Below are 21,431 nucleotides of genomic sequence, written 5' to 3' on the forward strand. Positions count from 1 at the left end.
AACGAGTTACATTATATCCTATTCAAAAAATTTGTGAGAAATTAAAAAAAAAATAACATATTTAATTTTTATTTTTAAAATTAAATTATTATTAATATGGATTTATAGAGGAATTTTCCTATTAATATCAATATTATTGTCTTCCGATCAGCCATAACTCTCGACATAATTTCTAATAGATTCACGTAATATGTTGGCCTTGTTAACTTGTACTCATCGTGATCTTACGTCTGACATTAATACTAAAGAACAATAAAACCTCTAACGCAAGACAAGAAAAGAGGCTTTATTCTCCTCATATTCATCTCCGCTGGTATGAAAAAAGAGCATTGCTTTTCATCTTTGATCAATCATTGATAATAAAATTAACAACTACAATTTTTCGTTTAAATCAATAGAGATAAATCGTCTATAGTTGTCATAACTCACATTTCTCTATTAACAAGACTAAAAATATAGGGTAATGAATCATAACATTATATTTATTTTATGTTTGTGTGTCATGGTATGTGTATTATGTTATGCTAGACCATTCCATGTTATGTCATGTGTGCCATGATAGGTTAGGTTATACCATACAAAGGAGATGGTATTGGTTTGTAAGATTTTATGAAACCTTGACATGCTTGGGATATCCCGTGTTGATATTTTGTGTTATGTTATTTTTTACGTGAATACGGTTACGAATCTTATTAAATTTTCTGTAGTCTTTTCAAGCATTATAAATTTCATCACTTAACAAAATCACGATTGAATAAACTTAATATGTTTGGTTTTTTTGGTCGCCTCATCGTTAAATAGTTAGCACCGTTAAAACAACGCTGTTTTGGAAAAATAGAATTTACACCAAAATGACGTCGTTTTACACTTATATAACAGTCAATTTAGAACGTCGTTAATGAAAAAACGAATGAGTCGTGAAATAGTTAGCATGCTTAACTTAATGATCTAGAATCTGATTAAAAGGGAAGAACTTAGGGTCTTTTCAAATATTTCAAATAATACATTAACCAATTTGGTTGGGGATGTATAGAAATTAGAAGATGATCTATACGTGGGACAATGATGTCAACAATTAATTTCTCAAATAGTGTCATTAAAATCTCCATTATTTTGTATTGATTAAACGATTTTAGTCGTTAAGATATTTGTTATAGTCTCTCGAGGTTTCAAGTTCAAACACCATAAATGTAAGGGATTTGAGCATTATTTGCCAAATGGTTGAGAATCTTTGAACATATACTACCCTTTTATTTGCTCTAGTTTTCGTTCATTTGTTTTCGTTTTTCATTTAAATGAACGAGCATAAACGAACACGAACAAGCTACATTCCTTAACGAACGAACACGAACAAGAAATTTTGTGTTCGTTTATGTTCATGTTCGTTCATTTGTTCGGTTAAAGTTAAACGAACGAACATGAGCATATCACGTTTGTGTTCGTTCGGTTCGTTTACAAGACTATATATATGACAATTTTACAATTTCACTCATGTTTCACATCGACGTTGTAATTACCATCTTTGATGCCTTCTCTTAACATTTAAGATACCGATGAAGTTGTCTAATAATATCTTATCACTCTAACAATTTAGATTTTACCTAAATCACTTTAACACTAACAAAATTCAACCTGAAACTCATAAAATCCTAAACTATTATGGTCTATAATATCCACCGCCCGATCAACGAAGAATCAAAATATACAATTTGCTTCCTTCTTTTCCACCTCCTCACCGTTGGAATTTAGAACAAGATTTTTTATCATCGAGAACAAATCAAAAGTTTAGTGAGTATTTTTTTTTTAATTTTAGTGATCAAAACACGAGTATAAAATTAATCTGGGTAAGTATAAGGCAGTATCTATTTAAATATAACTCTAAACCATTTGAAATTGAATATTTAAACACCTAGCATACCCGATTCTTGAATCTGAAACTTCAAATAATAACAACAATTCATTTACCAGCGAGATCGCTTGGTTTGTGCTCATTTAATGATATTAAATCAATGTAAAACTAAAGTATTTTATATTAGGTAAAACGGTAAGTAAATCATAATCACAAAATAATTGAGGGGTGAACTCTATATCTAGTACCTAAACTATCAGTTCTATTCAATTTTAGTACTTTAACTTTTAATTTTTTTTAAAGTCATTCATAATGTTTAGTTTTTGTTTCATTTTAGTATTCCGTCGTTAAAAACTTAACGTAACTTTTCCAAGTGACATCTTTTATAGGTGAATTACATCATTCATCTCTTAACTATCTTCTCACTCCTATTTTGGTCATTAAAGTTTAAAATTTTTCAATTTAACTAGCCAACTTTCAAATTGATCATGTTTTAGTTACTCTAATTTATTTTATTAATAATATTTTGTGACATGATATTTTTTTTTATTTTATTAATATATAATTAAAATAAAAAATAAATTTAAAAGTTAGAGTGATTAAATTAGGAGTAATTTGGAAGTTAAGTAATTAAATTAAAAAATTAATCTTCAATGACCAAAATATGAGCGAGAAGATAGTCGAGTGATAACTGGTGTAATTTACCCATAAAAATATCAAGTTATAACAATTACAGTGCTACTAAAATGAAACAAATATTAAAAGTTAGGCGTAATTTTGAAAGAAATTGAAAGTTTAAATACGAAAATGAACCTAAACTAAACTGATAGTTTAAGTACTAATTGCGTAATTTACCCAAGCATTAGTGTTTACAAAAAGCCGGCCCCATAAAAGTGGTTCATAAAGGATTTCATACACTATAAAAATTAATGTTCTTTTCGTCCCCATTTTCCTCTTCTCTCTTATCATTTTCTTTCTTACAAAATTTTCGTCTCAAAAAAAAAAAAAAAAAGATTCTTACCGTTTCTTTGTTGGTAAGGAAAAAAAAAGGCATCATTTCACCGCGCCGACCCGATTAGGCTCCGGAAGGGACACCTGATTCTGTAAGTTCCCCGAATACCTCACGTATTCTATTGAGTATTTGCAAAGGAACTTTTTTTTGGGAAGGGGGACCTTAAATCGATCCATTTCTGGGGATTTCTTTGCATTTTTAAATTTATTTGATTGGTTGACAATTGAACCATTAATGCGGTGTTAGGGTTTGTTTTGTTTTCCGTTCTTGAAGGATTTGCAATTGTAATGCTATATAGGGTTCTTGAAGCACCGAGGAACGGCTGCGTTTAAATAACTATCTTCGTTTCGGATGAGAGGTTAGGGTTTTCGATTTTGGGGCATTGTCTATTGAATAGGAAATTGCAGGGACTGGAGGTCTGACTTTTAGGTTTTGTTTTGGGTTGATTGTATAAACTGGGAAAATAGGTGGGGGCTAGAGGATAATGTGTATACTGTGTGTGGTTCAGAAGTGGTCTCGCCGGGTTGCTGCCATGCTGCCTTGGTTAGTTATACCTCTCATAGGTTTATGGGCTCTTTCTCAGCTTTTGCCGCCTGATTTTCGATTTGAGATTACCTCCCCGAGGTTGGCTTGTGTATTTGTGCTTCTGGTTACTCTTTTTTGGTATGAGATTTTGATGCCTTGGATATCTGCTTGGCGGGTTAGAAGGAATCAACGTCTCAGGGAGCGCAAGAGGTTTGAGGCTATAGAATTGCAGAAGCTTCGTAAGACTGCAACACGAAGGTGTCGGAACTGCCTGACTCCTTATAGGGATCAGAACCCTGGTGGTGGTCGGTTTATGTGCTCTTATTGTGGCCATAATTCGAAGAGACCTGTTCTAGACTTGCCTGCACTGACTGGTATGAGAATCTCAAATTCTGGTATCATTAAGGATCTCGTAGGAAAAGGCGGGAGAATCTTGAATGGTAAGGGGTGGTCTGAAAATGTGTGGATGCCTGGACAGTTGGAGAATGGAAACTGGGTTACTAGGTCTGTTTCAGGGAAGCATAGCTATTGGCGGAGGAATGGCACTGGAGTTTTTGGTGGAGACGAGGATTGTTTGGCAGAGAAGTATTATTCAGGCATTGTTATTTTTGCATGCAAGATGTTGACATCCTTCTTCTTGAGCGTTAGGTGGCTTTTTAGAAAGATTTTTAGGTTTAGTTCATCGAGGGATGATGGTTCATCTGATTCAGACCATCAGAGGATGTTGACTAAGAGGGATGAAAACGGGACAAGCTTCCAAGAGAGAAGAGGAGAGAAAGCTCGCCGAAAAGCTGAAGAAAAGAGACAGGCTAGGTTGGAAAAGGAGCTTTTGGAGGAAGAAGAGAGAAAGCAAAGAGAGGAGGTTGCAAGATTGGTGGAGGAACAAAGGAAACTGAGGGATGAAAAACTGGAGACGGAAAAAAATTGCAGCAAATCATCCACACCTGCTAGGGAGAAAGAGATGAAAAAGGAAGCCGAAAAGAAGCGTCAATATAGAAGGAAAGAGAAAGAAAAAGATAAAGCATCTAGTAAGAGCAATTCTGATGTTGAAGAAGTTGAGAAGAGGACTAGTATGGAAACTGAGGGGGAGCGTGACATTGATAAGAAGAGTGAGATTGATCACTGGGAACATCAGAAGTCTGGGCTGGATAATGTCAAGGCTCGTATGCTAGAAACAGGACATGGACTGAAATATTCTTCTTCAAATAACTTTAGTCGAGTAAATTCTGGTACTAGATACTTTGATCGTGTGAGGGGTACATTTTTTTCACCGTCTAAGGCTTTTAGTGGAAGTAGTTTCTTTGGAAAGAGTACTAATACGCCTTCTACTATTACAAAGGAAAAGAAAACTACCAATTTTGTTGACCATGCAAGTACTTCTGCCAACAGGAGAGATTTTTGTACACCTGAGCGTGTATCTGAGAAGTCGAGTATCAATGGAGATGATAAGAATGCTAAAAGCAGCTACCCTGTAAGTTCTTGATTCTGTTTGTTGAGTTCATTGGTTTTGTAAATTAGTAGAATCCATACCATTTTTATGATATGAAATACAAGTCATTATCTTTTGCATTCTAAATGCACAATAACTTGCAACTAGTATAAATTACTATTGCTATTAAGAGCAGGCGCCAGTTATCTTCAGTGCTAAATGAATTTTTTTCTTGATTTCCATGTTAGTCAAATATTCTAACTGAATTTATGCTTAAACCCCCCCTTCTTTTCCAGATGAGCATTTTCCAATTCTCTAGGATTGGGTGTTCTTTTGGGGTTTTGCACTTCAGTGCATTATAACAATTTGTCTTGAAGATGACAGTGTTACGTTGGGCTGTTCACTGCAGGTGCTTTCAGAACCCCAACCAAGGGCAGCACCAAAAAAATCTTGGCAACAGTTATTCACTAATTCACCCTCTGCTGCTCCAGTCTCAAATGAAAATGTTATTAGCAGACCAAATTCAAAGACTCAAGCAGAAGCTAGCCCACCATTTCCTGGTCATTCGTCAACAATGCAAACATTTGATAGTCCTATCAATTTTGTACTGCCGTCACCATTTATTTCTACGTACCAAAATGCTGTCCCCAGCAGTAGTTTAGGTTTCTCACCTTCTGTTGGACCCATATTTTCTAGTGCTTCTGAAGGGCTTCATGAATTTATTCCAGAAGAACCAGAGCTTTTCGAAGATCCCTGTTATGTCCCTGATCCCGTATCCTTGCTTGGGCCTGTTTCAGAGTTGCTTGATAATTTTCAGCTGGACTCGGGTGCTGGCTATGGAAGGGATATCAGTATAGGTATGGAAAGGCCTCGAGCTATGAATAACATATCCACTTCTTCTGAAGTCAACAAGCCCTCGCCTATTGAGTGCCCCTTGTCAAGATTACGATCTGCTGATGAAGGGCCTAACAATTCCAATAGGTTCCCGACTACTCCAAAGGCCCAAGATCTTCGCTTTGCCCCTGTGGATGTTACAAATGCAAATGATAAGGGGACATGGCAGATGTGGAATAGTTCTCTCCTTGAAGATGGTCTGGGTTTGGTGGGTGGTACTGGTCCTTCAAGCTGGCTTTTACCCTTGGAGCATAATATATCAAATAAGGAAAACTTTGCCCATCCTTCTACGCAGAACACTATGGCATCATTGTTTTTGAACGAGGACCCTTTACCTGCTAGCACACAATCTCCTCAGCAGGTTTTTCTTGGTAACGGCCAGCTTGGTGGGGCATTCAATCCTGTAAATGGTCCAAGTTATCATGATTCGTGGCTTCAAAATGCTTTCCTTCCACCATTGTCTGGCGGTGATAATCATTTTCCTATTAAGCCTCGGGATGATGCAAGTGAAAGTAGTTATGGAAGTCCTAGTGGAGCTCCTTGTACCCATCCATTTGAGCAGTCTCCTTTGAATGGTTGGCCCAAGTGAGTGCATCTAACTTATATTCTGCCATTAATTGCTAAGGTTTCAGAGTTGTAGATGAAAGGCAAAAACCTTGAATGCTGTGTATTTCATTTGTTGATTCATCAAATTATTGACTGACTTTAGTCTTGGCATTTTAAGTTGGCTCTAATTGACTGGAAGACTTGTACCACAGGAAGTTATTAGTCTTTTAGGAATTGGATTTTTGTATCTTTTAGCTCTACCGTTTCTCTTGGGTTTGGGGTAAGCTATGTGTTAAATTACTAGTATTCTAGGAATATGTGACCATACGGTCCTGCATCTTTGGTTTGATTTGTTAGTACTTAAGAACAAAACATTTGAGAAATGCAGCAATAATTTTTTGGATGACTTGATGTGTATGTTCTTAAATGTGTACATCATCTGCTCAGGTTCAAAACATTGATAGACATGCAAATTTGAGTTAGAATTTAACACGCAGAACCTTTTTTTTTTAAGATTTCGAACCGATATCTTAAGTAATTTCCAAATGCATGCATGCATACTTACACATGTAGGGCTAGGGCCATGTTGTGGTTTATAGATTCTTTTGGTTTACGATATGTATATGTAAAATCTGTAAATTGGGTGTTGGTCTGATTCATGTTGGGTGTTTTGTTGTTTGGTCTGGCAGGAAGGAATGGGGTATTAAGCAAGAAGGTTCAGGAGGAGAAGCTGTTGGGAAGTCTACAATTGCAAGGCCAACCCATGTTGGGGGCTTATTTCCCACCCCAGATGTACACTCACATTGGTGATTATCATTTAAATAATAGGTTCAAAAAAATGATAGAAAAATACAATATTACCCAATTGGATTTTGTATCTTCTCTTCTTTCATGATGAAGGGAGAGTATTAACATTAGCTTCCATGGGGAATACACGTGGGATTCATTCACTTTTAGGATATGCATCATTTTAAACGAAAAGATTCTTTGACCCAAATTTGAATGAATTTTCATTTGACAAAATCCCAAATCCAAAATACCTTCATACTATAACCAAAAGTTAAAATTTTCTTATTATACTGCGAATCAAATGACGAGATCTCTTATTTAACAACAAAAACAAGTTTAGCAATAATTAAATAAAAATAAACTTTAAGAGCTTCAATAATTCACCATCCTACAGCCGACACGAATTTGTCCTTGTTTTACCAGTCAAAGGCTTAATGTTTCCCATCCTAATCATAGACTTTCCGAAATCAACCCAGAAAGCATTAGGGTTCAAGCTGTAAGTCTTCACAAGTTTATCGGTCGAGCCACCATTGAAAAGTGCTTGGTCCGAGGTGAGTAGACCCCTTTGCTTCACCAAGTCTTTGAAGTACGCAGTGTCGAAGTGACCAGGGGTTGAGTCGAAAGGAGCGTGGTTCGTGTTCCCTTTGGTGCGAGTACAAGTTGCTCTACGGTGTTTGGCAAAAGCAGGATCAATGTTGGTTGCATTGTAGATTCTGTTCCTGAAGATTAAACATTGTGAGAATCCGATGGTTTGACCGCCAGAGAGAGCTACGAGATCTCTCTTGTTCAACCCCTGCTTCTTGAAGTTGTTGATCAATGCAGGGAGATCCATTGATGCCGATGGAAGCACGGTGTTTGCTAAATCTAGTCTGCCTCTGGTTGAGTCTCTCCTTCCCAAACGAACCTTCCATGTCGGGCCTCCAAGCTACAACCAGCATAGTATTTATTCCTCATTTACAAATCAAACACAACACTTTTCTATAAGTCAATTGATAAATGATTTGGATATTACCGCAACTACTGAATCCCGAGCTGCTACGGCTAAGATGTCAGCACAAGAGACCACAGGGCGCCCACAGACTCTATCCACTTCAGCCTTAATTTGATCTACAACTTCAAACCTTCTCACAGAGTTCAAATTTCCAGGTGCATTTTTCTTGGTTTCGAAATCGGGTGTCGAATCCAGAAGAAGTGAACCGTCACACCCCTGCAATCAACACATTAATCATTAGTTAAATATCACAAGCTACATGCAGCTAGTATTAGAGTATATTTCTGAGTTGTTCAAAAGATCAAACTTGGACAGAGGTTTTGTTGTGATTGGTGGTGCGGTGGGTGTCGATTTTTAGAGCTAGAGAGCTGCATGGATTTAGAGTTGTTCCATATAATAACAGCTAGCTTTTGTTTACCAGCACAAATTTAAGGAATTGGTCTTCGGCATTCAAACTGTCGACTTCGAGGAACATTCACGCTTGTCTGCTTTTGAACAAAACAAAAACTGTCTGTTAATGCTATTTATGTGACTGCACAAAGATTTCTAGTTATCTAAAGAACGCTGTTCAACGTTTTAATTTTATCTCCGACGGTCTCCTTTGGCCGCTGCCGCCGGCAGTTGGTGTGATTTTCTGGGACCCACGAAATAAAGCCAGCCTCATTTGCACGTACTATACCATATGTGCACTTTTCATATGGCTTGACCTAATAAAAGACATTCGATCGTCACATCAATCGGTAGTACCCGGCACGTCCTCTACCACCGTACACCGCCGCTGCCGCCGACGGTTTTGGCACGTTTCGTTAGTTTGGTTTTTCAAACTTTGGACTTTCTCAAACCTCTTTCCTCTTCTGTTTGGTCCTTTGAAACTTAAGAAGCGTCCAGAAAGTCCTGTGCTAATAGAAAATTGTTTTCTAATTTAAAATGTTATTTTTTAATATTTTTGGTTAAATTAAAAATATTACGAAGAATATAATATTTTCGGCTGACGTTATAAAGAAAGTGTGCAATCGAAAAATGTTAAAAAAATAATATTTTCAATTACATCATTTTTCTATTGTTTTTTAATCTTAAATTAGACTATCGTAAAGTCATCCATCAACTCCTACTTTAAACAACTTTCAAATTTCAAAGCTAAACACCACCCAAATAATAACAACAATGTGTAGGTTAATGATTTATTAAATTCACTCTTCAGTCTGATAAGTTTGATCAAATATACCCCTTAAATATTTTGAAGGTCAAAATGGTCCTTGTATTTGACAAATTTGATCAAATTGACATTTTAATTCTTTTGTAAAAAAAAACTTATTCGGTTTAAGGCCAAATTGACCCTATAAAACAAGTGTAATGGTCAATTTATTTAACCAAACTTGTAAAGTTTAAGGGATGATGCCACTCTTCAAAAAGTTTAAGGACAAATTTGATAAACTTAATAAATTCATGGGCCAAATCAACCCCAAAAGGTTAGGGGTTAGATTAACGAAACTTACCAAATTTAAAGGCCATTTTGTGGTCTAAGCCATTCTTACAATGACTTGTAAAGAAATTTGATTTTTTGATGAACAATAAGAAAAAAATGTTTCTTTATTGAGTTAATGTTATTCACCACCAACGACGAGTTGGCCTAGTAGGATAAGGTACAATATTCTTTAATCAAGATCATGTGTTCAAACCCTGATGTTTACGAATAGAGCAAACTAGGTTTGGAGGATAGCCCTCGCCTCTGTAGTATCCAATCTGGATTAGTCGATTAATAAATCGATACCAATGATTAATTAAAAAATGTTAATTTTATTCTAATGTGATAAAGGAATAAAATGGTAGTTTATATGTTAATATATTCGGGTGTTAAAATGGCGTGCACGTTAAGTCAAATGTGGATTAATTCAACGTTATATTTATAAACATACACGTAAAGTCAACGAATATGACGGTGAAACTAACCGGTGGATTCCTCTATTATTGTGACGATATCAATTTAAAGCCAAGTCAACGCTAAGTCATTGGTTAATGATGCAAAATTTTTGTTAAATGATCATATTGTGGTAAAAATGCATCAAATGTTCATGTACTTTTTTTCATCGTTGACTGTCACTTGTATATGTGGCAGCTCACAATATAGATGTAATAGTCTATGGAGCTAACATGATAGACTAGGTGGTAAATTAACATCGCGAATGATATGACAGATTGACTAAATTGATAACTGAAGCATGGAATATGGATTGTCAAGTTAAAACCATGAGCTGACACGCTGATACTGTAATGGTTAACAACGAAAACATTGTTCAAAAGGCCACATTAAGTTCATTTTCTAAGTTAGAGGACCACATTAAAAGAAAAAATAATACGATAACCACATTAATTTTTTTTTAAAGTGCAGGAACCTCTGGTGCTTTTTTGTCAATCTTTTTCTAAGTTAGAAAATCAATTTAAATGTAAAAATAACTGAGGATCACATTGATTCTTCCAAAAAGTTCAAGGGTCTCACATTCTTTTTTTTTTTTTTTTTTGCCTAAAATAAAAGGAGGAGAAAACTAAAGCCGACATGAACCGAGCCGACCGGAGTCGAGATGGAGAGTCTGTCTCTCCCGTACGAGCACTCCGTCATGGACCAGCCATGTCAAAATCTCTGATACTATGAAAACACCTCTTAACTGTCCACGTTTCTTACTCTAATTGGTCTTCACTTTTCTCCAGACACCTCTGCCTTTCCCATTTCTTTTCACTTCTATTTTATTATTTCCATTTTTTATTTAATTGAAAAATAAAAACGTCGTCGGAAAAAAAAATCCTACAATATTAATCTTCATCGGAAAAGCTTCGTACTTTAGATAGAGCGAACCAACCCCAAAACTCCTCTCTTTTTTGATTTTTTTTTTGTCATTTTTAATCGATTATTTCTTCGATTATGCATTGAAGATTCTCCGTTTAGAGTGAAAGCTTAAGACTTTTCTCTTTGTTTTTGCCTATTTTTTGCTTGGACTGTAAGTTGTGTTTCCTTCATCGTGTTTCTCCCTTTCCTAGGGTTTCATTTCCTTTTCTGGCCATTATCTTCAAGTCAGTGTCTTTGAGCTCAAGCGAAATTCCAGAAGAAGAAAAAAAGAGAGAGGAAGAAAGAAGATTATAAAAAAAGGAGCTGATTTGGATGGTTAGTTTAGGGAGAGATAGAGGAATCGGTGGTTTGAACTTTGAAGCTTATTTGGAAGATTGAAAGAAAAAACCTTCGGTTTTTAAGACAATTTTTTAGCAAAAAAAGGGGGGGGGGGAAATGGTTTAAAAAATGAGTTGCAGCGAAGAAGAAACCAGAAACGTCGTCGTTTTGAACGGGTCGATCACGGCTACTCAAAAGTTGACCATCGATCAAAATTTGCTCATTGACCCGAAATTGTTATTCATCGGCTCCAAAATCGGCGAAGGAGCTCACGGCAAAGTTTACGAAGGAAGGTCAGTCTCAAAACACCTAATGGTTGTTTAGTGGTAGCTGTGGAAAACTGTTTTTGTTGTAATGCGAACTTTTGTTGTTCATTATCCCAAATTGAATTTTTTTTAGCTTTGAGTTCATAATACATATATGGAGTGGTAGAATCCGTTGACACAGTGTGCGTTTTTAGTTTTTTACGGTGAAATGAATTATTGTGATTGCGAGTATAAGGATGCTATTGTAGTCACTGCCGTTTCGGACAGCATTGTTACCGCAATATTGCGGTCGCTATTCCGATATCATACCGATATTTAAATCCCTGAATTATGGATAGAAATATGTAAATACTATCTAGTTACGTAAGGGCGAGTCTAATATTTTTCCAGGTATGGTAATCGGATCGTTGCCATTAAAGTTCTTCACCGTGGGAGTACTGCAGAGGAAAGAGCTGCGCTCGAGAGTCGTTTTGCTCGCGAGGTTATCATGATGTCTCGAGTGAAACACGGGAACCTTGTGAAGGTGACTGTTCGAAGCTTGAAATGCGAATATGACATTATTTTCATTGATGGAATCTGTTGTTTTATGTTGATTTGTTGCATTGGCAGTTCTTTGGAGATTGCAAGGACCCACTGATGGCGATGGTAACCGAGCTGTTACCGGGAATGTCGCTCCGGAAGTATTTATTTAGCATCCGTCCGAAGGTTTTGGACCTTCATGTGGCTTTGAATTTTGCACTGGATATTGCTCGAGCCATGGATTGTTTGCATGCCAATGGGATTATACATAGGGATCTAAAGCCTGGTATTTATTGAACTTGCTTCTTCTTTACGGCATTAACTGATGCCCCAATGTGATTGAATCTTTGCTATTGAAAGCAGAATGTGCATTGTAGATTTTCGGGTTCTTTGACTAATTCCTTAGAAATTTAATAAGCAGACAACTTGCTGCTTACGGCAAACCAGAGGTCCGTTAAACTTGCGGATTTTGGACTTGCAGGGGAAGAAACTGTGACGGAAATGATGACTGCAGAGACCGGGACTTATCGTTGGATGGCCCCTGAGGTTCGTGCCACTATTGCATTTAGCAAAATGGAAAATGAAACTTATATACAAAGAAAATTGGATCTTTTAGTTTTTGATTTCATCTTGTTGGTTTTGATACTAAGTTGTCTAACTTTTGATATCAGTTCATCACCACCCTATAAGTCATGGAATGTTCATCATAGGCCTCAGGCCTCAAGTCTTTTGTATAGATAGAATAGCAGTAGATTCATGCATCGTCTGTTAGTGTCGTATTTAGTATCTGACTGAACAAATGGATGTAAAATACTCATTAACCTCTTCAATACGATTGATCATTGTTTTCTCCCGGATATGGTTTGTTTAACGAAACGTAATCTCTACGAGCAGAGTTAACTTTTGTTTACAGTTGATCTTGGTTATCTCTCTTTCTATCGATCTGTGTCATTGTAGTTGTATAGCACGGTGATGTTGCGTCAGGGGGAGAAAAAGCATTACAATAACAAAGTAGACGTCTACAGCTTCGGAATTGTCTTATGGGAATTGTTGACGAATCGTATGCCATTTGAGGGCATGTCGAATTTGCAGGCAGCTTATGCTGCCGCTTTTAAGGTGCAAGTCTCTAACGCATGTTTTGTTATGCATGGTTAGTGTTTTTAAACTAGCGGATGACCAACTAATTTGATGCCGTATGAATGTGCAGCAAGAGCGACCTAGACTTCCAGAGGATATATCCCCTGAGCTGGCATTTATCATACAATCATGTTGGGTCGAGGACCCTAACATGAGGCCGAGTTTCAGCCAGATAACGGGCATGCTGAATGCATTTGTCTTCACGCTCACAACGCCTTCACCATCCATACCCGAATCTGACACCAGCGAGACTGCAGAAACAAGTAAAGGAACCATGACCGAGTTATCTGCTCGAACAAAGGGTAAGTTTGGTTTCCTTCGCCAACTGTTCACTGCCAAGAAGACAAGGAACTCTCAATGAGGTTAAACTTTTGAGAAAAAAACCATCTTTTTGTTCCAACTCAAGAAATTTGGCACTCGAGATTAGGTATATATTTTAACCGAATCTCTTCGAATGAAGGAAATGTAGGGGGTCAACTCCATGGGAAAAATAAAAGAAAAAATAGAGCACCATTAACACTGTCTAGTTGACTTCGTTGTAAAGAAGATACACTTGTTTGACATCGCCATGTTCATATCAAATGTTACATTCATCATCTCCAAAAGGCAATCATACTGCAGCTTTACTTTTCCTTTTTGGTATGTTTCATGGATTCTCTCCTACTGGAAGTAGACTTTATGTCATGTTTGTTTGTTAGTGTTTGATTCCGAGTTATGTTTTACAGTTCGAGATGTGATTGTAAAGATGCATAAGATCGTTTATTTGATCACGATGTGCATGATGATCTTTAGGAGGAAAAAGAGAATGCTAATTGCACTATAATCAATGATAACGATAGCAATGGTCGAAAACCCTGAATCCTTTATAACCGATGGTTTTCACCAGTGAAATGGATGAGATTTTCCCATGTTAGTACTGCACCAGTCGGGAACCCTGAAACCTTTATAGGTGACCTAACCTACCTCTTTGGCTATCTGGTGTCTACATTGTCAGCGGAGCACAATTCGGAGTGCGGGAGTTTGGGTCGAGGAATGTCTTATGCATGAAGCTGTTGTATTCTAGGATTCCCGGCTGCAAGTAAATTTTTGTGGGAACATACTCCGAATGACGAACTAAAGAAAGTTGCGGCCGCTGTCGGTAGTTCCGGGCTTCCGGCTAAGAAGAAAGCATTATAAGCAAATCGGCAAAATTTGTTGACAAGTCGGAGATGAGTGAAGTACCACAAGATCCAGAGTGAAGTTCCCCTTGTTGAATTATCTAATATTTTCCCCCATTTTGGTTTGTGTTCGTTATGCATGCAAAGAATTGTGCAGGTTGTTCCCGGTGTTGGTTTATCCTGCGATTGCTGTCTGAAATGTGAGTTTGGTGGTAACCTTTGAAGTTGTAACATTTAGAAAGGCGAAGTTAAATAATAATAATAATAATAAAAAGGGTAAAGTGTACAATATGGTTCCCAACTATAGGATGTTATTTTATTGAGTATCATGGCTATCAAAAGTTAAAATATGATCTTCCGACTATAGGATGTAGTATTGTTGAGACTCTTGATTATTAAAAGTTACAAAATGGTCAACCGATTATTCATTATATTTTAAATTTGTTATTTTTTTGTTAAAAAAATGACGACAATATGAGTTGGATGTTAATCTGTTGTCTGAGATATGATAAAATATGACCAAAAATCTCAAACGACTGTCATATTTGAGATAGTAGATTAACATCTAGCTCAGACTGTTGTTAATTTTTTAACCGAAAATGACAAGTTTGGAATACAATGAATAGTCAGATGAACATTTTATAACCTTTAATAGTCAAGAGACTCAACAAGCAACATCCTATAGTCGATTATAACTTTTAATAGTTGGGGACTCAACAAAGCATCACCATATAGTTGGGAGACTCAAGTTATAAAATGGTTATTAAACTAAGCGAATGTTATAAAATAATCATAAATTTTGTTAAGATAAATGATCATTTTATAACAACCAATAAATTTAGTAATCATTTAAATATTTTTTTTTATTAAAAGTTAGATTTTCATTAAATAAGAAAGGTGAGGTACAATAATGATAATATAATCCCAACATGAAAACTCAGAAGATGTGAAGAAAAATAAAATTAAAATTTTCCTTCAAATATATATATATATATATATATATATATTCTAAACAAATTTAGCAACTATTAATATTCTCTATTTTTCTATTCGAACTTAGATCAATATCGATGAAGGTGTGGAAATTGAAAAAATCAATATGATAAGTTACTCGAATAATTCTGGATATATCGATAGATCATTGTAAAAGAACATCTAACTATACTAGACCTTTAACCTCTTATGATCAAGAAATATGTTGCGATAAATATTTATTTAAATCTAAATAAAAAAAGCTAAAAATAAAAGGAAAAAAAAAACACGCACACAACACCACCGGGGCATCGCCTAGAAACAACACTATAAAACAAAAATAATTTACTTTAACCGTTAATTAAAAATTAACTTTGATACATAATTCGTACTCCAATTTTAATTTTGGGTAAATTATTCATTTAATACTTAAATTTACTATTAATTTTAATCCGTTTTGAAATTTAAAATTTGAATTTTTTTAAAATTATACATAATATTTAATTTTTGTTTCATTTAATACATTATAAATATGTGAATAACTTAACCATTAAACACCACTAACCATGTCGGCAAAGAAATTAGTTAAACGTTAGGCTTGTCTTCGGAAGGTGTCGGCATGTCGGTGCCTGAGCCTATCTCTCTACAAAATTGGAGTTCCTTCCATCACCAATCACCCTTTTGCCGTAAAGGCAAGGCAATCCAAGCTTAGTCATAACCGGCTCAATACGTCAAACGCAACTGTATATAGCACTCCATCCTAGGCCGGTAGAGGAAACATGATTAAAATTGACGGTCTTCATTATAAGTTCTATAACTAACATTTTTTTAAATTAATCATTGATATCTGATCTATTGACCGACTAAATTAAATCGGGTACTGCAGAGACGATGACAACCCTCCCAACCCAGTTTGCTCCATTCGTAAACTTCAGGATTCGAACTCCTGACCTTGCTTAAGGAATCTAGCGTCTCATCCCACCATACCTAACATTCTTATTTTATTGTTTTCGGATATATGCAAGAGATAAATAATTATGATGATCCATACGTAAAGGTATTCTCGTCTTAAAGAATTAATATCATCCTTTAATTTACGCTCATCCAATAATCTTAAAATGTTATAAAACTAAAAGTTTTACATCAAATGTAAGTGAATCGTAACCCTAAACTCTAAAATCTCAAATCCCAAAACTCCTACACCAAACACCAAACATAAGCTCAAACCCTAAACCCTAAAATCTCAAACCCCAAAACTCCTACAACAAACATAAACTAAAGCCCTAAATCATAAAATCTAAACTATAAACCCTAAAGTTTGATCTTAAACCTCAAATTTTAAACCCTAAAACATTATTATTTTGCTACTAGTTAAAGAAATATTTATTTATAAGTTATAAATTTTAATTAAGTCTAAGTAATTTATTTATTTAAATCTAATAGCTATAAATTAGTATAAAACTTATTAATTTTACGAATCATAACCCTATATATATACATATTATAAAATTTGATATACTCGTATAATTCTCTTTTAATTATCATCGACTGTAATGAAATCAAAATTAGAGGAAAAAAAAAGCAACGAGAATAAATTAAATTATAAATGATCACGGGAATCAATATGTAACTTGTGGCTATATTTAAGAGAGAAAAAAGATGTCAACTGAAATAAAAGCTGCATGCAAAAACGGTTTAAATTCAATTAAAACCCACCATTACCAAACCCTACTCATCTACATCATCTCTTTCCAAGCTCCTATATAAACCCTAATACCTGAACCCTAATCAACTCACTCGCCTTCCAAGAACACAGCCAGATTCTCCAAGTTCATTTGTTTTTCATTTCAACCCTCCATGGCTAGTGTTAAGCTCGTTTGTGGTCTAATCTTGTTCATGTTAGTGGTTGAACCGATGGCCACGACCGCCTTAACATGCGGAGACGTGGCGGGACTGGCGGCCGGATGCTTAGGATACTTGCAGAACCGAGGTGGAAGAAGGCCGTCGAGTGCTTGCTGCAATGGTGTTAGGAACCTCAACAGGCGAGCTAGAACCACCCGTGACCGACGAACCGTGTGCCGGTGCTTGCAAACCGCCGCCAGGACCATCTCCGGTGTTAATTACCGATTAGCTGAGAGTCTTCCTGCTAGATGCGGTGTTAGAATTCCTTTCAAGATCAGCCCCTCTACTAATTGCAACAGGTACCCTTCTACTTATATAGTTATATGATATGTTCGGATCTAATTAAATGATTTATTTATTTATTTATTTGAACTTGTTGCAGGGTGAGATGAGATGGATGAAGTAATTTGCAGCTTGCAGGAGATACTATATATATATATATATATATTATATGGGGGTAAAAATAAAGATTTTGGGATGATTATGCTTCCAGAATTTAGTCTCTTTGTTAATTGGTTGTTTATCCTTCTGTTGTCGGCTCTAATAATATCGTCTATGTATCGGATGTTCTATGGTGTATTCAGTTTGAGTAATAATATCTCCTTCAATAATGTAAGATTTTATTATAAAATTATTTTGTTTGGTTTGTTAATATTATTTTACGGTAACAATTAGGGATGATCATGTGATTCAAACATTATAAATTTTGATATGGTTTAATCCGATTTTATAGGGTAAAGTACACGAGTTGTCCCTCGGATATAGAGTGTTGCTTTGTTAAATCACTGATTATCAAAAGTTACAAAATGGTCTTTCGACTATAGGATGTTGTGTTTTGTTGAGTCCCTTGACCATTAAAAGTTACAAAATGGTCATCCGACTATTCTTTATGTTCTAAATTCATCATTTTCCATTAAAACTTGACGACAGTCTAAGCTGGATGTTAATCTTGTTGGGGAAACCGGGTTATTTCCCACACGAACGTAGTTTCAAAATTGACCTGAATCGTCAAGATCAAAACTACCAAAATTGCACAGCGGACAAACCCATCAAACTATTAAATATTGAAACACAATAGAAAACCCCAATAAAGAGCAATAATGAAGAGAACACACCAAATTTACAAGGTTCAACGAAAATATCATTTACTCCTCGGGCACCACCAACGAATGATAACTTCATTATCGACAAAACATTACAACAAATGGAATTTCATAGAATTCCCAAAATATTACAAAGTGGGAGAATAAAGAAAACAAATGGGAGAGAGAATTTTTTGGGATACATTCAAGTGAAAGTGCTTAGGCCTATTTATAGTTGAGCTTCAAGGACCAAACTTGCAAATAACCTAATAGTTTAGGGACTAAATGATACTTTTCCCATGTACACAAGTTGGTAACTTGACAACTTGCAACATTTGGTATCCATCATATGCACTTGTCAAATTGTGTAGCCAACTTATGTAGCAAAATCAAACTTGAACTCTTTGGTGGTTGCAAAATTGAATTTGAATTCTTTGATGGCTACCAATTCTGACCAATACTTGTTGACATTCAAACATGTAGGCTTGTAAAATTACAAGCCACACATAGCAAATCTCCACCTTGGCTTGATATTTCCAAGCCTACTCAAATTCTTCAACTCCTCAAATCTGATGAAACTATCCTAATGTAGCTTCTCTAATCACGTTCACATGCGTCGTACACCCGAAGGTGCTCAAACTTTTAGGATGTTAATCAAGTTCAAACAATGATTGAACTTGATTACTATTACCATCTTGGTCATCATATTTGCAGGATTGTATGTTGTCGTAATCTTCTGAAATATAATATTTTCTTCTTCAAAATTCTTACGCACAAAGTGATACCTCACGTCGATATGCTTAGTCCTTGAATGCTAGACTTGATTTTTCGCTAAGTGAATAGCGCTTTAACTGTCACAATAGAGACTAATCTGACTTTGAACAACTTCCAAGTCCTCCATCAACTTGTTAAGCCAAATTGCTTCTTTCATAGCCTTTAAAACTGCCATATACTCTGCCTCCATAGTAGACAAAGCCACTATAGACTATAATGTAGACTTCCAACTTATTGGGGCTTTAATAAGAGTAAATGAATACCCAGTAGTTGATCGATGCTTATCCAAATCTCCAGCATAGTCAGATCAACATATTCAACCAAAAACTGACCAAGTTCTTCATCATGTGCAAAAACTAAAGCAATATCTAGGGTTTGTTAAAGACATCGTAGAATCCATGTCACAGCTTGTCAATGTCCTTTTCCAGGATCATGCATATACATGCTCACAACTCCAACATCATGTGAAATGTCAGGATGCGTACACACGATCTCATACATCAAACTCCCAATTGCATTAACATATGGAACTTTTGACATATATTCTCGCTCTTCATTAGTTTTAGGAGATAACTAAAAACTAAGTTTAAAATGAGAAGCAAGTGAGATGCTTACATGGTTGGCCTTTTCATTAATGCCAAAACATTGTAACACATTTCTCAGATACTGTTTCTGAGTCAAACAAAGCTTGTTTTTCTCTCTATCTCTACTTATCTTCATACCGAGAATCTTTTTGGCCTCACCTAGATCTTTCATCTCAAACTATTGATTCAACCGAGCCTTCAATTTGTCTATCTCATTTTGACTCTTCGAAGTAATCAACATATCGTAAACATATAAGAGAATATAAATGAAAGATCCATCTTGTAGTTTTTACAAATACACACAATGATTGTATTTGCTTTTGGTGTACTTTTGCCTCCTCATAAAGCTATCAAATTGCTTGTACCACTGCCTCAGAGATTGCTTCAATCCATAAAGTGATTTGTTCAGCTTACAAACTCATTTCTCACAATCATCATCTTTATATCTTTATGGTTGAGTCATATAGATCTCCTCTTCCAAATCATCATGCAAGAAAGACGTTTTTACATCAAGTTGAGCTAGCTCAAAATTCATCTGTGTTACCAAGGCTAACAATATTCTAATGGAGGAATGTTTCACAACATGAGAAATACTCCATTGTAGTTGATTCCCTCGTTTTGAGAGTAGCTTTTAGATACCAACCTTATCTTGTAGCGAACATCTTTTTTGCTACCCATCTTTGTTTGAAAATACCCACTTACATTCAATTACTCTTATACCTTTCGGTAATTGTGCCAGATTCTAGGCGTTGTTCTTTCGGAGAGATTGTATTTCTTCATCCATGACACTTTTCCGCTTGTCATTTTCCAAGTTTTGTATGGCTTCTTGGTAAATGATACGAATATCATCATAAAAAATTGGGAGAGCATATGCCATCATATCAACAAATCGAGCAGGTCTATAAATTTATGTTCTTAGCTTTGTAACTACAAGTAGTTATGGTGTTTTTGGGTTTGAACCTCTTCATCTTCTGATTCTTCTATAGGAGTTGAAGATTCGGTTGTATCAACTTCTGGGATCGTCATATGTTGAAACTCCACTTGTTTTGGAGTATGTTTCACCTGCTGCAGAGTACTACTTGTTTGAACAACTCCATTTGTTACATTTTTTTTACTATGCAGATTCATCAAAGGTAACATCTCTGCTACAAACTATCTTCTTGGTTTCTACACACCATAGGCGGAATCCCTTCACTTCATGGGTGATTCCATAAAGAGAGCTTTCTTTGCTCTCGAATCAAGCTTTAATTCCTTCATATGATAATAAGCAATGGATCCAAACACATGAAAGAAATCATAATCTATAGCAGGTTTTCCAAATCATACCTCCAACGGTGTTTTTCCTCCAATTGTTGATGACGACATAAGATTCATGAGATGACCAGCATATGTCACAACCTCAACCCAAAATGTTTTCACTAACCCAAAATTAGATAGCATACATCAAACTTTTTCCAATAATGTTTAATTCATATGTTTTTCCACCCCATTCTACTGTGGTTTATTTCTAACAGTGAAGTGTCAAATAATATCATTCTCTTGGTAAACGTCAAAGAATGAATCACTTCTATTGTCATTTGATATTTTTACCAGTCTGGTTCTCAATCATATTTTTCCATTTAAGGAAAATTTCAAGCACTTCATCTTTGGACCTCGTCGGATACACCCAACCCTACACATCTGAGTGAATATAATCCAAAATACCTTTCGTATTATGGATTGTGGTGCCAAACTTCACCCTCTTCTGCTTTCCCAGAACACAATGCTCACAAAAGTTCAATTTGCAAGCCTTTGCACCTTTTAACAACCCTTGCTTTGCCAGAATTTGCAAAGATTTCTGTCC

The 21,431-nt window shown here is 35.7% G+C and overlaps 3 protein-coding genes and 1 pseudogene across 5 annotated transcripts; 3 read left to right on the forward strand and 1 right to left on the reverse strand.

Annotated features, from left to right (window-relative positions):
• Positions 1 to 2,811: 2,811 nt before the first annotated feature.
• Positions 2,812 to 16,487, forward strand: LOC120213800 (stress response protein nst1-like). 3 transcript variants are annotated; one of them, XM_039211863.1, is made up of 6 exons: positions 2,812 to 2,952; positions 3,160 to 4,857; positions 5,225 to 6,294; positions 6,945 to 7,083; positions 13,587 to 13,591; positions 16,468 to 16,487. In XM_039211863.1, exons 2-4 carry the CDS (start codon positions 3,346 to 3,348, stop codon positions 7,063 to 7,065), a joined length of 2,703 nt encoding a protein of 900 aa, XP_039067794.1. In that variant the 5' UTR covers positions 2,812 to 2,952; positions 3,160 to 3,345; the 3' UTR covers positions 7,066 to 7,083; positions 13,587 to 13,591; positions 16,468 to 16,487. The 3 variants fall into 3 exon arrangements, with proteins under 3 accessions (XP_039067794.1, XP_039067796.1, XP_039067795.1); XM_039211864.1 differs by lacking the exon at positions 2,812 to 2,952 and having other exon boundaries at positions 3,158 to 4,857; XM_039211865.1 differs by lacking the exons at positions 13,587 to 13,591; positions 16,468 to 16,487 and having other exon boundaries at positions 6,945 to 7,293.
• LOC120213638 lies at positions 7,417 to 8,510 on the reverse strand (annotated as a pseudogene).
• LOC120213801 (serine/threonine/tyrosine-protein kinase HT1-like) lies at positions 10,831 to 13,746 on the forward strand. The gene is made up of 6 exons (XM_039211867.1): positions 10,831 to 11,488; positions 11,852 to 11,984; positions 12,071 to 12,266; positions 12,402 to 12,526; positions 12,938 to 13,096; positions 13,188 to 13,746. Exons 1-6 carry the CDS (start codon positions 11,325 to 11,327, stop codon positions 13,476 to 13,478), a joined length of 1,068 nt encoding a protein of 355 aa, XP_039067798.1. The 5' UTR covers positions 10,831 to 11,324; the 3' UTR covers positions 13,479 to 13,746.
• Positions 16,488 to 17,028: 541 nt separating the features above from the next.
• Positions 17,029 to 17,606, forward strand: LOC120213588 (non-specific lipid-transfer protein P3-like). Its single transcript, XM_039211692.1, has 2 exons — positions 17,029 to 17,447; positions 17,531 to 17,606. The coding sequence occupies exons 1-2, from the start codon at positions 17,104 to 17,106 to the stop codon at positions 17,538 to 17,540; spliced, it is 354 nt and encodes a 117-aa protein (XP_039067623.1). The 5' UTR covers positions 17,029 to 17,103; the 3' UTR covers positions 17,541 to 17,606.
• The last annotated feature ends 3,825 nt before the right edge of the window (positions 17,607 to 21,431 follow it).

Source organism: Hibiscus syriacus, unplaced genomic scaffold (genome assembly GCF_006381635.1).
Source record: "Hibiscus syriacus cultivar Baekdansim isolate YM2019G1 unplaced genomic scaffold, ASM638163v2 tig00110044_pilon, whole genome shotgun sequence".
NCBI classification, from domain to species: Eukaryota; Viridiplantae; Streptophyta; class Magnoliopsida; order Malvales; family Malvaceae; genus Hibiscus; species Hibiscus syriacus.

Bases quoted from the DNA above. Each gene is read 5' to 3' on its own strand.
- LOC120213800 (XM_039211863.1), top strand. From the start codon at position 3,346: ATGTGTATACTGTGTGTGGTTCAGAAGTGGTCTCGCCGGGTTGCTGCC. The intron at 4,858-5,224 runs GTAAGTTCTTGA...TGTTCACTGCAG, and splicing joins ATGCTAAAAGCAGCTACCCT to GTGCTTTCAGAACCCCAACC. The intron at 6,295-6,944 runs GTGAGTGCATCT...TTGGTCTGGCAG, and splicing joins CCTTTGAATGGTTGGCCCAA to GAAGGAATGGGGTATTAAGC.
- LOC120213801 (XM_039211867.1), top strand. From the start codon at position 11,325: ATGAGTTGCAGCGAAGAAGAAACCAGAAACGTCGTCGTTTTGAACGGG. The intron at 12,267-12,401 runs GTATTTATTGAA...TTTAATAAGCAG, and splicing joins ACATAGGGATCTAAAGCCTG to ACAACTTGCTGCTTACGGCA. The intron at 12,527-12,937 runs GTTCGTGCCACT...GTGTCATTGTAG, and splicing joins ATCGTTGGATGGCCCCTGAG to TTGTATAGCACGGTGATGTT.
- LOC120213588 (XM_039211692.1), top strand. From the start codon at position 17,104: ATGGCTAGTGTTAAGCTCGTTTGTGGTCTAATCTTGTTCATGTTAGTG.